Source organism: Amblyomma mixtum, chromosome 1 (genome assembly GCF_055824585.1).
Source record: "Amblyomma mixtum isolate Tamu chromosome 1, ASM5582458v1, whole genome shotgun sequence".
Taxonomy (NCBI): Eukaryota; Metazoa; Arthropoda; class Arachnida; order Ixodida; family Ixodidae; genus Amblyomma; species Amblyomma mixtum.
The window spans coordinates 146,798,151-146,811,717 of NC_143012.1; the positions used below are offsets into that span (position 1 = coordinate 146,798,151).

General features: G+C 47.4%; 1 protein-coding gene and 1 pseudogene across 1 annotated transcript; both read left to right on the forward strand.

Moving 5' to 3' along the window:
• Positions 1-10,888: 10,888 nt before the first annotated feature.
• Positions 10,889-11,467, forward strand: LOC149367881 (uncharacterized). The gene has a single exon (XM_089567429.1). The coding sequence runs from the start codon at positions 10,889-10,891 to the stop codon at positions 11,465-11,467; it is 579 nt and encodes a 192-aa protein (XP_089423555.1).
• A 183-nt stretch (positions 11,468-11,650) lies between these two features.
• LOC149367882 (uncharacterized) lies at positions 11,651-13,293 on the forward strand (annotated as a pseudogene).
• The last annotated feature ends 274 nt before the right edge of the window (positions 13,294-13,567 follow it).

Here is a 13,567-nt window from a genome sequence, read left to right on the forward strand (position 1 = left end):
AACCCCGCTGTTACGTTCCCGGGTGCTGCGTTTTCCTGGCTGCTGCATTCTTGTGGTCGAGTCCCGGCATGACTCCCATAGAGTTCCATGCATTAGAAACCCAGCTGTTACTTCGCAACTCCGGACACGTTCTCGCATGATACGTTGTGAACTGGCACCCCAAGCCGGCCCCCGCGTTACAAGCAGCGACGGCCATGTTTACTTTTCAGGCGGATTGATTTGGCCTGACTTGGCCTGGCTTGGCATGGCGTTGCTGGCGTGTCCCCATGACGCTCAAACAGGCTGCATTATCAACATCAGCAGCAGTCATTACGCTTTTTTTTTTCATCTTGTTTTACCTATCCACGTGCTGTTTTTCGTTCTTCCATGCTTGTTCCTTTGTGCAGTTGGTGCTTGAGCGGCTGACTTCGTGACTTCAACCTTTCACTGCTACGACGTGTCATCGGACAACACTTGATACAGTGTGCAGTCACATCTAAGATGATAACCTTGTAATATGATATGAACTGCAATTTTTACTCACTATATGTTGATGCCAGTGTGTACGAAAGGTGCCATACCAGAGAAGGACACTATTTTCATCGTGTTTTCATTTTTGCACTATGAAATGTTTTGTGCCTTTTCCTATATGGTAGTTTACTGGTCATTAGTGGCAATATCTTTATCATTGAACTGGAACTACAGCTGAAGTGTTCTCTTCTGTGATACTTTAAAATAAAGTGCAACTTTGAATACTTGTTTCACTACTCAAAATATCGCAAGAGGCCGTTCAAGTATGCGTGAGATGCGCATTCGCAGACGGCCAGCGCTTCACCCAATGAAAAGCGGCGCTTCTGCTTCACGCTTGGCATCACTGCACGCTGGCAAGTCTAGACGACGGGAAGGCGTGGACGTTGCAGCAATGTGGAGGCTGCTTTGTTCTCCAAACTAAAGTTGGAACCATTCGTGAACCACGCTGTCTTATAATGGCATTTCCTTAGTGGCTTGTTTGGAGCACACCGCGCCAGTAGTGCCGCTAAGCAGCAGGGACCTGTGGGTATGCTGCTGTGCGGCAGCTGCAACGAACCTCACTGTGACTGTAGACGCTAAGTTGTGTGCTCGGCAGACGGTTCAGCACCTAGCACTTTTCGTTGCGACTACTGCAATCATGTTCCAGGGGACTTGAGTGAGTACCTTTTTTTACCATATGCACAATAACGATTTGAGAAGTCATTTATTTCAGGCTTGTCAAGGCGCGTATTTTCTCTGTTTGCCAGAGCAGCTTTATTTGTAATGCTCGCTGAGTGCACTTCGGAGCGAAATCTGGTTCAGTAGTTTGAGTGCCTCAGTCACCTATTGCACGAGGTTTCATGTCAATAAGTTTGGTTATCCGGAATATTGGTTTTAGAATATTGTTGCCGTATGTCTTTGGGGTCATTAGGTGTGATAACAAGGGGGTAATCCAGCGCGAATTCTTTATCGTTTGCATGCGTGTGTGCGTTTTTGCATACCTACAAAAGAGCATGCTTGAAACGCACGGCGGTACTTTTGTTTTGAATCTGAATTCTGGAATTTGCACGTCGTTTCATTGATTATCGACTGATTGGTGTGATATAAGATTTTGGCGATACAACTGGGCACATTAAAAACAATATTGAACGTGTGGCACCACCGAACTTTATGCAACATGTCAGTAAGCCTGCTGAGGATTCAGTGCCGTATAGACAACGTTGTGCACCGTCCCTACAAAGCGTGAAAAAATTTCATTTTCTTGCCAAATGATTCTGGCGTGCATTTAACTTCATATTTTACCTAGGCGGCCCACAGCAAGACAGTGGAGTTGCTGACGTGCCGCAGCATATTGCGCAGCCTAGTAGCTTCTAAGGTTAGTAAGCTCAAGAAACATATTTGTAATTTCTGCTTACAAGTTCTTCTTGTTTTTAGTGAAACCGTTGTCCCTTGTTCACTGATGTGGGCTTTTATGTGCACTTGTGTTTGGTACAAGGCATTTTTTTTATATATAAAAGTGAACGCTTCCAGAGTGGGGCTGCGGTACGATATTAAAGGGGACTTCTAGAACCTGTTTATTAATTTCTGTGCTGCACGCTCTTGGTGCTTCATTCCGCCTCAAGTTACAATATTCGTGTGGCTGTTGACAGAACCTATGCAGACGTAGTCCATGTTTTATGCAGTGCATCAGCTGGTGTACTAGACTGATGCGTTAGAGCCGCTGGAGTCCTGCACTGAGGACACCACCTTCCTGTATATACCCCCTCTCTCCTTTCTCTAATCGAGAATAAATGTTTTTCCACTACACTGCACAAGGCACAGTATGCAGTGACCCCGAAATAAGAGGTGATCCGTCAAAAGCATGCGGGATGTTTCTTCCTAACCCCGCCCACACTCTGCCTTCAAATCTCCGTACTAGAATTCGATACGAAACTGCATGCATGGCTGTTTAATTGATGGCAGTAGCAGAGTTATCACAGCATGACTCCACATCTGTCTGCAAATTCAAGGTTTATGAGAAAACGGATAATACTGCCGCATAGCAAGCTACGCCGATTTCGCGTGCAAATTTTTCTAAGCCTCAGCCGAGGAGCGGTCATTGCTGTTTTCCCATATTAAGCTAAGCGCGCCCTTGTACAGGAAGCCTAAAAGGTGCACTGCAGAGGAATCTGAACTCGTCTTTTTGCCGCGGGAACTCAATCTACACGTTCTGAGCATTCTTAGAAACTTCGATTTATTGCCCTGTGTGGCTGATTTTCCTAATTAAATGGAATTAACGTCCGGCTCCCGCCTTTTTTTTAAATTCTCCCTCGTACGGTGGGCGGAGTCGACCAACGCGTGGAGTGCCTTGCAGCCAGCTCCGTGGAGGCTTTGCTTTCACTCTATTTTTTTTTAGGTTTCCATGAATAAACAGTTTCATTCACAGATAATAAAGGCGCAGAATAAGCCCGCAGAAATAAAAATACGCGCAGACTATTTGCTTCTACGGACTACTACGTATTACTCCGCCGATGGCAGAGCGGCAAGCCGCCGCGGGACTGGCTGAAAGGCACACCACGTGTTGGTTGACTCCGCCCACCATACAAGGGAGAATTAAAAAAAAAGGCGCGAGCCGGACGTTAATTCGATTTAATTAGGAAAATCAGCCACACAGGGCAATAAATCGGAGTTTCTAAGAATGCTCGGAACGTGCAGATTGAGTTCCTGCGGCAAAAAGACGAGTTCAAATTGCTCTTCAGTGCACCTTTAAGGGGGGGCTCACACGCTGGAGTGGTAAGCGGACGCCGTCTTCTTTGACTCTTCTTTGCGACCCACCGTCGACAACACCGTTCGAAAAACACTTCACCGGCTGCAGAGGGGCGAGTCGGAAGTTCGCGTCCCAGCCGCCAAACGAAAGTCATTTAATACACGGTCCCTTGGGGGTTTGCAGGCACGGTATTTTATGGCTCTGGATGTCCCTGAAACGGGTGGCGATGACTGAGAGCGCGAACAGAGCGTTGCTTGCTGTACTGACTGTGTTTGCTTTCATTGTGTTTCAGTTGCCATTTTTGTGTGTTGTGTATCAAGCGAAAATGCATCGTGGTAAACAATCCTGTGCATCATCACACAGCTGTTCATTTCTCCTGTTATTTCCCGACGCACTTGGGGGCATCGAGTGCGTGGTAGCTCATCATAATGAGCTTTTTGTGCAGCTGTATGGTTGCAACTTATTCAAACCTAAGTTGCACATGCCGGTGCACATGGTGTCTCAGATACGGCGCTTCGGTCCTTCCCACCATCACTGGACAATGAGGTTTGAAAGTAAAAATGCTCTTCCGAAGTCGAAAAAGTTCTGGAATTTCAAAAATGTCCCATTACCTGCAGCCGATTACTTTCAGATGAAAACCTCCAGTGACATGTGGATAGGACCAGGGCAGCCTAATCAAGCTATGAACAGAGCAGCGGTAAATCAGATGTAGGTGCAACAGTGTGCCTAACACTTGCGTTTTTGCTGTGTGGTGTATAGGTTATGGGCCCAGCACGCTTCCACTGCGCCACTCTGGCACCCTCAGCACGGCCAGGACGTGGCAGATCCTCAAGTCCCTCATGGACCCGAGCAAGAACAAATCAGAAAGCGGCAAATCGATTCAGAGGCTGGTGCACCAGTACACGGGCACGGACGAACAGCTACTCGAGGAAGTCCGGGTCAAATGCTACGGCAGAGACCAGGTCGAAAGCTACCAAGAAGAGTACCAGGGCGAAGAGAATCCAACCATGGATCGGCCCATAACGAGAGAGGAAGTCGTCGAGGCGATCAGGTCGGCAACAAAAAACACAGCAGCGGGGGCGGACAGAATCAAGAACTCGCTCATAAGAAACCTCAGCGATGGAGCCATAGATCAGCTCACAGCCTACTTCAACAAGCTCTGGCAAGAAGGAACAGTGCCGGCCGAGTGGAAACACGCGGTAGTGGTAATGATCCCGAAGCCAGGCAAGAAACTCCAGGTCGAGAACCTCAGGCCGATCTCCCTCACGTCGTGCCTGGGCAAGATGTACGAGAAAGTAATCACAAAAAGGATCCAGTCGCACCTAGAGAAGAACCAACTGTACCCAGACAGCATGTACGGGTTCAGAGCCCACCTGTCTACGCAGGACGTACTACTCAAACTCAAGGAGGAAGTACTCGAGAAAATGCCGAGAAGTGGCGAAAACGTTGTCATGGCCCTCGACATAAAGGGAGCCTTCGACAACGTGAGCCACGCCGCCATCATGGAAGGCATCAACAACACCAACTGCGGGGGAAGAACCCACGACTACATCAGGGCCTTCCTGAGCGACAGAACAGCGACCGTGGGACTAGGCGAGCTGAGAAGCGACGTCTTCACCACGCCTTGCAAAGGAACACCCCAAGGCTCCGTGATATCGCCCGTCCTGTTCAATATGGCGATGATCGGGCTAGCAAGACGACTCAAGGAAATCCCGGGCATCCAACATGCGATGTATGCCGACGACATCACGGTGTGGGTCACCCAAGGATCGTTAGGGGAGAAGCAAGACAGACTACAAGAAGCTGCGACCTGCGTAGAGACCTACGTCAGGGAGAGAGGCCTGAGATGTTCGACGGAGAAGTCGGAAATCATCAGGATCGGAAGAAATCCTACCAAAGCCTCGCTGGAAGTAGTTCTAGAGGGGCAACTGCTCCAAGAACAGAACATGGTACGAATCCTAGGCATGTGGCTGCAGAGCAGCCGAAAATGCAGCCATACCATCAGCCTGCTGAGAAGAGCCGCGGAGCAGGTTGGCAGAATGATCAGTAGAGTCTCTCAGAGAAGGTACGGGATGAAAGAAGATACCCTCAAACTCGTCAACAGCCTAATCGTTAGCAGAGTTATGTACTCCTTGCCCTACCACGCAACAATTAATAAAGGCGGAGCGAGAGCAAGCCGACTGTATTCTCAGGAAGGCATACAAGATTGCTCTACACCTGCCCAGAAACGCATCAAACGAGAAGCTGCTCCAACTCGGAATCAGCAATACCTTCGATGAGCTTGCCGAGGCTCAATTGGGGGCACAACTCATCAGACTCAGAGGCTCCTCTACGGGAAGGGCGCTCCTGAGAAGGTTGGGTCGGAACACGTGCGGACTGGTAGACAGATACGCGGACGTACCGGACGACCTTAGAAAGACCTTTAGTGTAGGACCCCTGCCTAAAAACATGCATCCTAACCTACACGAGGACAGACGAAAAGCAAGGGCCGAGCAGATAGAAAGGAGGCTAGGCCGATCAGAGAACACAGTCTATACGGACGCCTCCATGTACGTACATGCAGGGAAGCGCTTAGTCGCTACGGTGGTAGTTAATAGCACAGGAGACATGGCCACATGCGCCTCACTGGAGGTCGTGGGCATAACGGAGGCCGAGGAAATTGCCGTCGCGCTGGCGGTAGCAGAAGGCTATAGGAAAGGCCGATTCCTAAACATCTTAACAGACTCGAAAGACACGTGTAAAAACTATACGAAGGGCAGAATTAGCGGCATGGCCCTCAGGATAATCAGTGGGGCAGCAGCCTCTGCTGAGAAGACACCCATACAACACATAATCTGGGTCCCAGGCCACGCAGGCGTAGCGGGGAACGAAAGAGCAGACAGCCTAGCTCGAGGGCTTACATACCGAGCAGGCATGTCAGATGTTCTGGAGCTTCAGCTACTAGCATGCGAGGGGGGATACACAGAGACATTACAACTATACAGGGGGACTAGATTCAAGTACCCACCACCACACAAAGCCCTCACGAGGGAGGAAGCAGTCGGCTGGCGTAGGCTACAAACAAACTCCTTCCCCAACTTGTACATCTATAACACGATGTCACCAACACAATACAGAGCAAACTGCCCCTGGTGCGGCGACACACCCACACTATACCACATCACATGGGAGTGCGAACGAAATAAAGCATTCCACCAACACGAATTCCCGAGTGCGGAGCAATGGGAGAGCCGGCTCACCAGCAGCGAGCTCGCGGCCCAAAGGGCCTTAGTGCGGCACGCTACTGATGCAGCGCGACTCAGTGGAGCCCTGGACTAGGGGCCCAACCTTGCTGAAGAGAAGCCTCAAGTCGCCGGCGCCACGAAAGACGACGGAGGCTTCGAATCCGCAAATCTCTTAAAAGATCTCAATAAAAGTTTTCTACTACTACTACTACTTGCCGTGTGGAATGCATCCTGCTGCTGTTTGCCTAACAGCCATGTCCATGCGTTCAGCCTTTGTCTCTGGTGTCAGGATCTCAATTTCTGATGTGCTTATGTTTGAACAAAATGACCTTCCAATGTTTGGCGAAGTAGAAACAATTGTACCTTGGGAAGGAAAGATTTTCATCTCTTCTGGTCTTGGCCAAAGTGAGTTATTCACAGCGAGTGAATGCATTTGTACTTATGGAGACACCACATAATGCTGTCATCAAACCTGAACTACTTTTGTATCCCTGGCCATTGTATACTTATGCAAGAGATGACTGTTTGTATGCTATTACAAAAAGTCTTCATGAGTCACCTTTGTTATAATGCCGGTGGTTTTGGAATGTTTTATTTCTGATGTTGCTTACTGGAAGTAAAAAAGAACTTATGTGTGTTATTGCAGAATTTCATTGAAAGAAGCTTAGTTTGTTTGCTTTTAGGAATTCTGAGACTGGCTCCTTGCAAACACGCCAGAATTCTTTGAGTGTGTTCAACCAATCCTGCGAGGGAAAGCTCTTTCGGACAGGCCACAAAAAAGCTGTCACGGCAGCTTCAGGTAGAACCGGCATTGTACCTGGAGTAAGTTTTTTCTTGTTTGTTCTTCGTTGAATGTAGTGCACCTTGCTGATATACCGAGCGTTTCAGCGAACACTTTCAATATAATCCTTGAAAAACATTTGGAACACAAAAAAAAGTATTGAAAGATGAGGGCAACTGACAAATCGACACGTTGAAGGAAATTATAATAATGGATTCATTTTTTACTTCAACGACTAGGTCTCTGAGAAACCTGTCAAGCTTTGTACTGTAGTTGGATGGCTGTGTTGGGGTAAATGATAAGAAGTAATTTTTCTTTAATAAGAAAGCTAATTTCCGGTACAAACTCTCACTCTTGGCAAGTATAATTTATTCTCAAAACGTTCCTCTGGTCACATAGGCAATAACTGAGCCTCACTAATTAGCCCATATTAGAGGGGTCAGTGGTGGTGTCACATCAGTTTTCAAAGCAATGAAACACTAATTTAATGAGCGATAAGCTCGGTGGGAACGTGACCCCCCATAATTGCATGTTACAATAGCAATGGCATTCATCCGAACAATATTTGCTATTTTACAATGTCACGTGCATTCTTTTGCTTTGCTAGTTCGTGCAAGGAATACGACACTCATAGCTAACGACGTGGCTGTTATTTTTGTGCGAACCAGCAAAAGAAGATGCATGATATAATCCAACTGAGTAGATAAAATTTAATGCTGTAAACCAGGAATCAACAGAGACTGCATTTCTACCCATTTTTCTGTACACTTATCGCGTTCAGTTTAGGTTTTTTGCTGAAAAAGGCTCCGAGTCACTTTGCGTTAGTGTATTAAAAATTAGGTTTTTTTCACCTTGTCCATTGTACGCCATTGGCAGCAACCACCCTATTTGGTTGCTTTATTAGTTAACTGCCGAACTTGAAGTAACTGGAAATAAATATAGTTTGAAGAAAGGTTACAGAATGTTGTACTGACCGCGGCTCAGAACATGTTGCTAAAATAGTTTTTCTATTTTGACTAATATTTCTAGCAATTTTCAGAAGTAGTCGATGAAACATTTTGCTGAATTATAAGGAGACCGCATGACTTAAGTTACAATGCATTGGGAAGGCAATCACGCAATTAAGAAGAACAGAAAGCTGGGTGAGTTGGGAACTCGTGTTGTTGTGTGTGTAAACGTCGTCGTCTTTTTTGCGCTGTTAAAAAAGGGATATCAATTATGCATTATTTCTTTTTCACTTTTTGCAGTCCCAATGCTGAAAAAGCTAACCCATGTTGTCAGCAGATAGAATTTAACCTGAGCCTAAATCTTAATCAAAATTTGTTTATATAAGTGGCTCATGCAGATATTGCATAACTGCAACATTGGCTGTTTCTTATGGCAAAGGCTAGAAAGAAGTGTATCGCTGCTTATAACAGCCGCATTATTTTTGTTCTAGTGAACATAATCTCATTACTAGTGGAAAAAAGGTGAAAAGCACTCAGTGTACAAAGCCCCTGGTGAAGCACTTGCCTCAAAATATCCACTTCTGTGGGATGAGCAAAAGCCTGACAGCCAACTTTTGGACACAAAGACTCGCGCTTATGTAAGTACACTTTGGCGTCCCTGATTTGTAAAGCAAGGTGATGCTGCATCTGAATGAGATCCACTTTTTATACTGTCATTTGATGTATTAATATGCCTTCACAGTTTAGGTCTACCTCATATGATCCTGATGTCAAAGGAGGTGCTGTCTTTAATTCCAGTTGACAGATGTGAGACTGTCTGCTATGCTCTATTTTTACTTACATATATTATTACTCCTGTATCCAACACAGAGTTAATGGTATTAGCCCCAACATTTATACTGTCAACCAGTGCGCATCGCCCTGTGCCTGTGGACCAGCGCCCTGTGCCTGCTGAAACTGGATTTTGCCAACCTACGGACACCTAGGCCAAATTGCCGGCCGACTGTCGGCCTAGCCATCAATAGCCCTAGTTTGTCACCTCTCTGCTGGGAACTGAGTGCCCAGGGACCCGCAATGATGGAATATGTCGTGGAAGGCAAGAAAATATCACCATCAGAGCTTGCAGACTGGAAATGGGAAACCGTTCTTCGGTACCATGACCGACGACGAGCCTGCGCAGTGGCATGGCCAAGGCAAGTTGAACTCGAATTTTCCATCGGGAAAGAACGGGAAAAAGCTATTTGCCCCCAGCAAGAAAGCCCTTCTCCCACGCATACTGACCGATGATTACAAAATCGTCTGCTGACCGCAAGGATGGAATCTGAGGGGCTTTGCGCCCGGACTACTACTATTCTGCGCCTGCGAAGTGGCCAGGCTGCCGTATGAGACGGTGAAGGATGAAGACCTCCGGGTTAGAGTCAATTCGGCCAACAACACCCTCACATTATGCACGCCTGACCGTAAACGGCGACTGCATACGCCAAGATCGAAAAACTGCATCTCCAAGGTCAAACCTACAAATTGACGTCGTACCTGGCAGCGCCCAAAGACTCGGTCAAAGGGTTTATTGGCAATGACTACGCAGGGGACTCGGCCGAAGCGGTCCGTCAAGGGTTTGGAAACAGAAACCAAAGAATAGAAGTTGTGAATGCTCGAAGGATCGGACAATCCAGAACGATACAAATAACCTTTTTTGGAAAGAAGCTACCCAGCCAAGTAATCTATCAATGCGGCGTCTTTTGCGAGCACCCCTTCAGGGAGCAACATGACGTTTGCTTCAACTGCAGGAGAGTAGGACACTAGACCGATGTCTGCTACAAACCTAAAACGCACCTTTGCCGCCCCTGCAGACAAAATCACTCACCCTCGCCTGAGGGGGAACAGCCAACCTGCCAACCCATCCGCATCGTCTGCAACGGGGGCCACAACACAAGGAAGCCAGAATTGTGAATTCCGGCTGATCAACAAGAACCAGCAAGGAACGCCCCATGGCAGCCAGACACCCAAGAAAGGGGACAACCACTCACCACTACACGGACACCAGTCGATGCCCAGGAAGAAGGAAGAGGGTGCTACCGGAAAAGGAGGCCGCCAGAGCCGCAACAACTCCAGCTCCTTCCCGCCCCTGGGGAACCATGCAGGGAACAAGAAGAAAAGCTCGAGCCGCAGACGCAGCGATAGCCGCTCCAACAAAAAGGTGAGCTGGCCGGCAGAGGCCTCCCAATCTATTGACGCTCGAGAGAAAGAATTTCAAATGCAATTGCAGTCCCGAGACAGAGAAATTGCCAGCCTTAAAGAAGAGTTGGCTGAAATTACACAGCTGTGTCCTCCTGAAAAGTTATGAACCAACACGCCCGAATACAAGTACTTCTGGGAACCACTCCTTCCTACAAATCTCCCTGGTCGTCCCTGGGAAGTTCTCGGCATGGATCTCTTTCACCACAATTCTCAAACCTTCTTGATGGTAGTGGACTACTACTCCCGGTTCCCACAGGTGGTGACACGGAAAAGTACAACAGCTCCGGTGGTCATTGAGATGCTCAAAAGCCTGTTCGCCCGTCATGGGATACCGCAACAGATTAAGTTGAACAACGGTCCGGCATTTTCTTCACGTGAATTTACCGTATTCGCCGCATCTTATGGTTTCGACCACATCACCGGTAGCCCCCATTACCCACAGTCTAACGGAGAGGCAGAGCGAATGATCCGGACTGTGAAAGATACCTTCCGCAAGGCAAAAGATCCTCACTTGGCCCTTCTCAGCTATAGGGATACGCCAGGTGTGAGTGGCTTCAGCCTGGCTCAGCTCCTAATGGGAAGGCAACTGAGAACTCGAGTCCCAAAGCCGGATGAAAAGCTTCGTCCACACTGGCCCGAAAGGGAGGAGCTGGCCCTCAGAGATGATTCTTACAAGAAAAGGACTGCAAAGGACTTCAACCGACATCATCGCGTCAGGGATCTGCCATCACTTCAGTCTGGTGAGCAGGTCTGGGTTCGACCTGACCAGGTGCGTGCTACAGTTTTGAGCAAGGCACAGCATCCAAGGTCCTTCGTCATCGAAACGGAGCGAGGAACGATTCTGCAGTGGAATCGTCGACACCTTGTTCCCTTTGTTCTGAGGGCAGCAGATCCAGCACTTCTCCAGCCTCACCCCCTAACTCAAGAGGCAGCAGCACCTGATCCACCGCCTGTTACAGCGGGACCTTCACGTCCTGGTGATGGTGTTGTGTTTACCCGTAGCGGCCGCCGTGTAGTACCACCGGACCGCTTGAACTTGTGACTGAGGGGGGGAGATGTTGGGGTCGCCACCTATGAACTTAATAGTGGCGCCCTCTAAGCTGAAGCGCAGCTAGGGGGTTTGTAATAAATCACTTTGTGTTTGGTCCTGGAGCGGAGTGGTCGCCTGGCTCTCTTTTTTTTCTCACGGCCTCCCGGCACGACAGCACGGGAACGCCCACGCAACATGTTGCGTGGGCGTTCAGCCAAACTTTGCAGCCAAACTTTGTCCAGCCACAGCGGTGAGGGTAATTGCGTTTTCAAAATTCTAAAAACTGATATGGCTATTACTAATGACCGGCTACAAATCTCTAATTACAACTAGGCGGATAACTCTACTAGTTAAAAAATTATTTATTTAAAAAATTATTTATTTAAAAAGTGCCGGTTTTCTGGTGTCCGCAAACACTGGTAATACTATGCAGCAAAAGCCATACTTTTACCACAAAAAGCCTATTTTCGCCAATTTTTGAAAGTGTTTGCTGAAACACCCGGTATATTGATATGTATTGGCTACTTGCAAGTTTTTTCTCAGTTTCTGAAGGTACTGATTGCATTATTACTCATGCCTTTGTTTTAATTTTTCATATGTGCAGGAAAAACAGCTATTGCCAAAGAAGTGCACAATCTGAAGCGTGCACAGAGGATGAAGCAAGCCTACTAGTGGAAGAACTAAAGCACAGCCAAGCCACTTATGGTGCTAGAGTGCTGGTCATCAGTGACGAGAATGAGGAGCTGCAAACACTCTTCATGCAAACGCCACATATGCAGCAAGCATTCTAAGTCTTTTCCAGAGGTGCTCCTCCTTGACGCAACCTACCGCACCAACAAACTACGCATGCCCATGCCTGTATGTGATGGCTGTCCAGGATGGGTCCGGCAGAACCCAAGTCATTGCATATGCCTTCGTTGCATCCGAGCAACAGCATGTCGTCAGCCAGCTTATGGAGACTTTTGTTCAAGAGAATCCTGCTGCTGCTGCTGATACAAAAGTGGTTGTTGTGGACAAAGATTTCACGGAAATCAATGCCATTGGAATGACATTTCCAAGTTCACCAGCTGTGAAGTTGTGCCAATTCCATGTCAGCAAGGCCTTCAAGAGTGCAGCTGGGCAGCTTGCCAAATCATCAGATGAGCAAGAACGTTTACTGAGTAGTTTCAATGAAATACTGCTTTCCCCTGCACCTGCCAGATACAGCGACGCGAAAGCTGAATTTGAAAGGTGCGCAAGTCAAGAAGCTGTGCGCTATTTTGCAAAAAACTGGGGCAGCATTCCCGAAATGTGGGTCGGACACTTATGTGACCGCAAGTTTACAGGTGGAAATAATACAACCAACCGTATTGAGTCACATCATGCAAAGATAAAGAATGCCGTAGCATCATCATCAAAACTGCATGAAACAGTGCGCAACAGTTTAAAAATGTCAAGCAGCATTCAGCAAGAGACATGCCACAAAACTATACTGCTGAAAAAATCAGTTCTGTTCTCATCAAGAGTCTCAGGGTAGGGACAAGGAATGTGCCAAGAAGCTAACACCTTATGCCTGCAAAATAATAAAGCAGGAACTGGCAAAGATGCAGGATGACCCTCCAAAGATCAGAATCGTATCTGAGAAAACTTATGCAGTGGCATCGAGTTGCACTGATGCATGGCATGAGGTCTCTCTTGAGAATCGTGAATGCAGCTGCACTACGTACTGAAAGATGAAGCTGCCTTGCCGGCATTTCTTAATTGCTTGTGTGAAATTTAACATCAAACCCGACCTGACGAAGGCTGTTCATAAGCGTTGGTTTAAATCGTACCAAATCGTACCAACCGCTGCATTTTAAAAGTACAGCTACAATTACATTTTTTTTTCAAACTGCAAAATGAGTATTTCATTTTGCGTAGTTCGCAATTCTGCCAGCAGGGGGACAGCCAACACACCTAAATCAAGAAAGCGCATTCGCAGCGCTTCTCAGAGTATATCTCTACAATCAACTATCGCCAAACTTCTTTCCTACCAACCACTCAGATAAGCGCGTTGTAAACTTGTTCTCCTGGTTATAATAATCGACATTTCATGAAACTACTTTGCATATAGCTTCAGAGGAGCTGGACTAA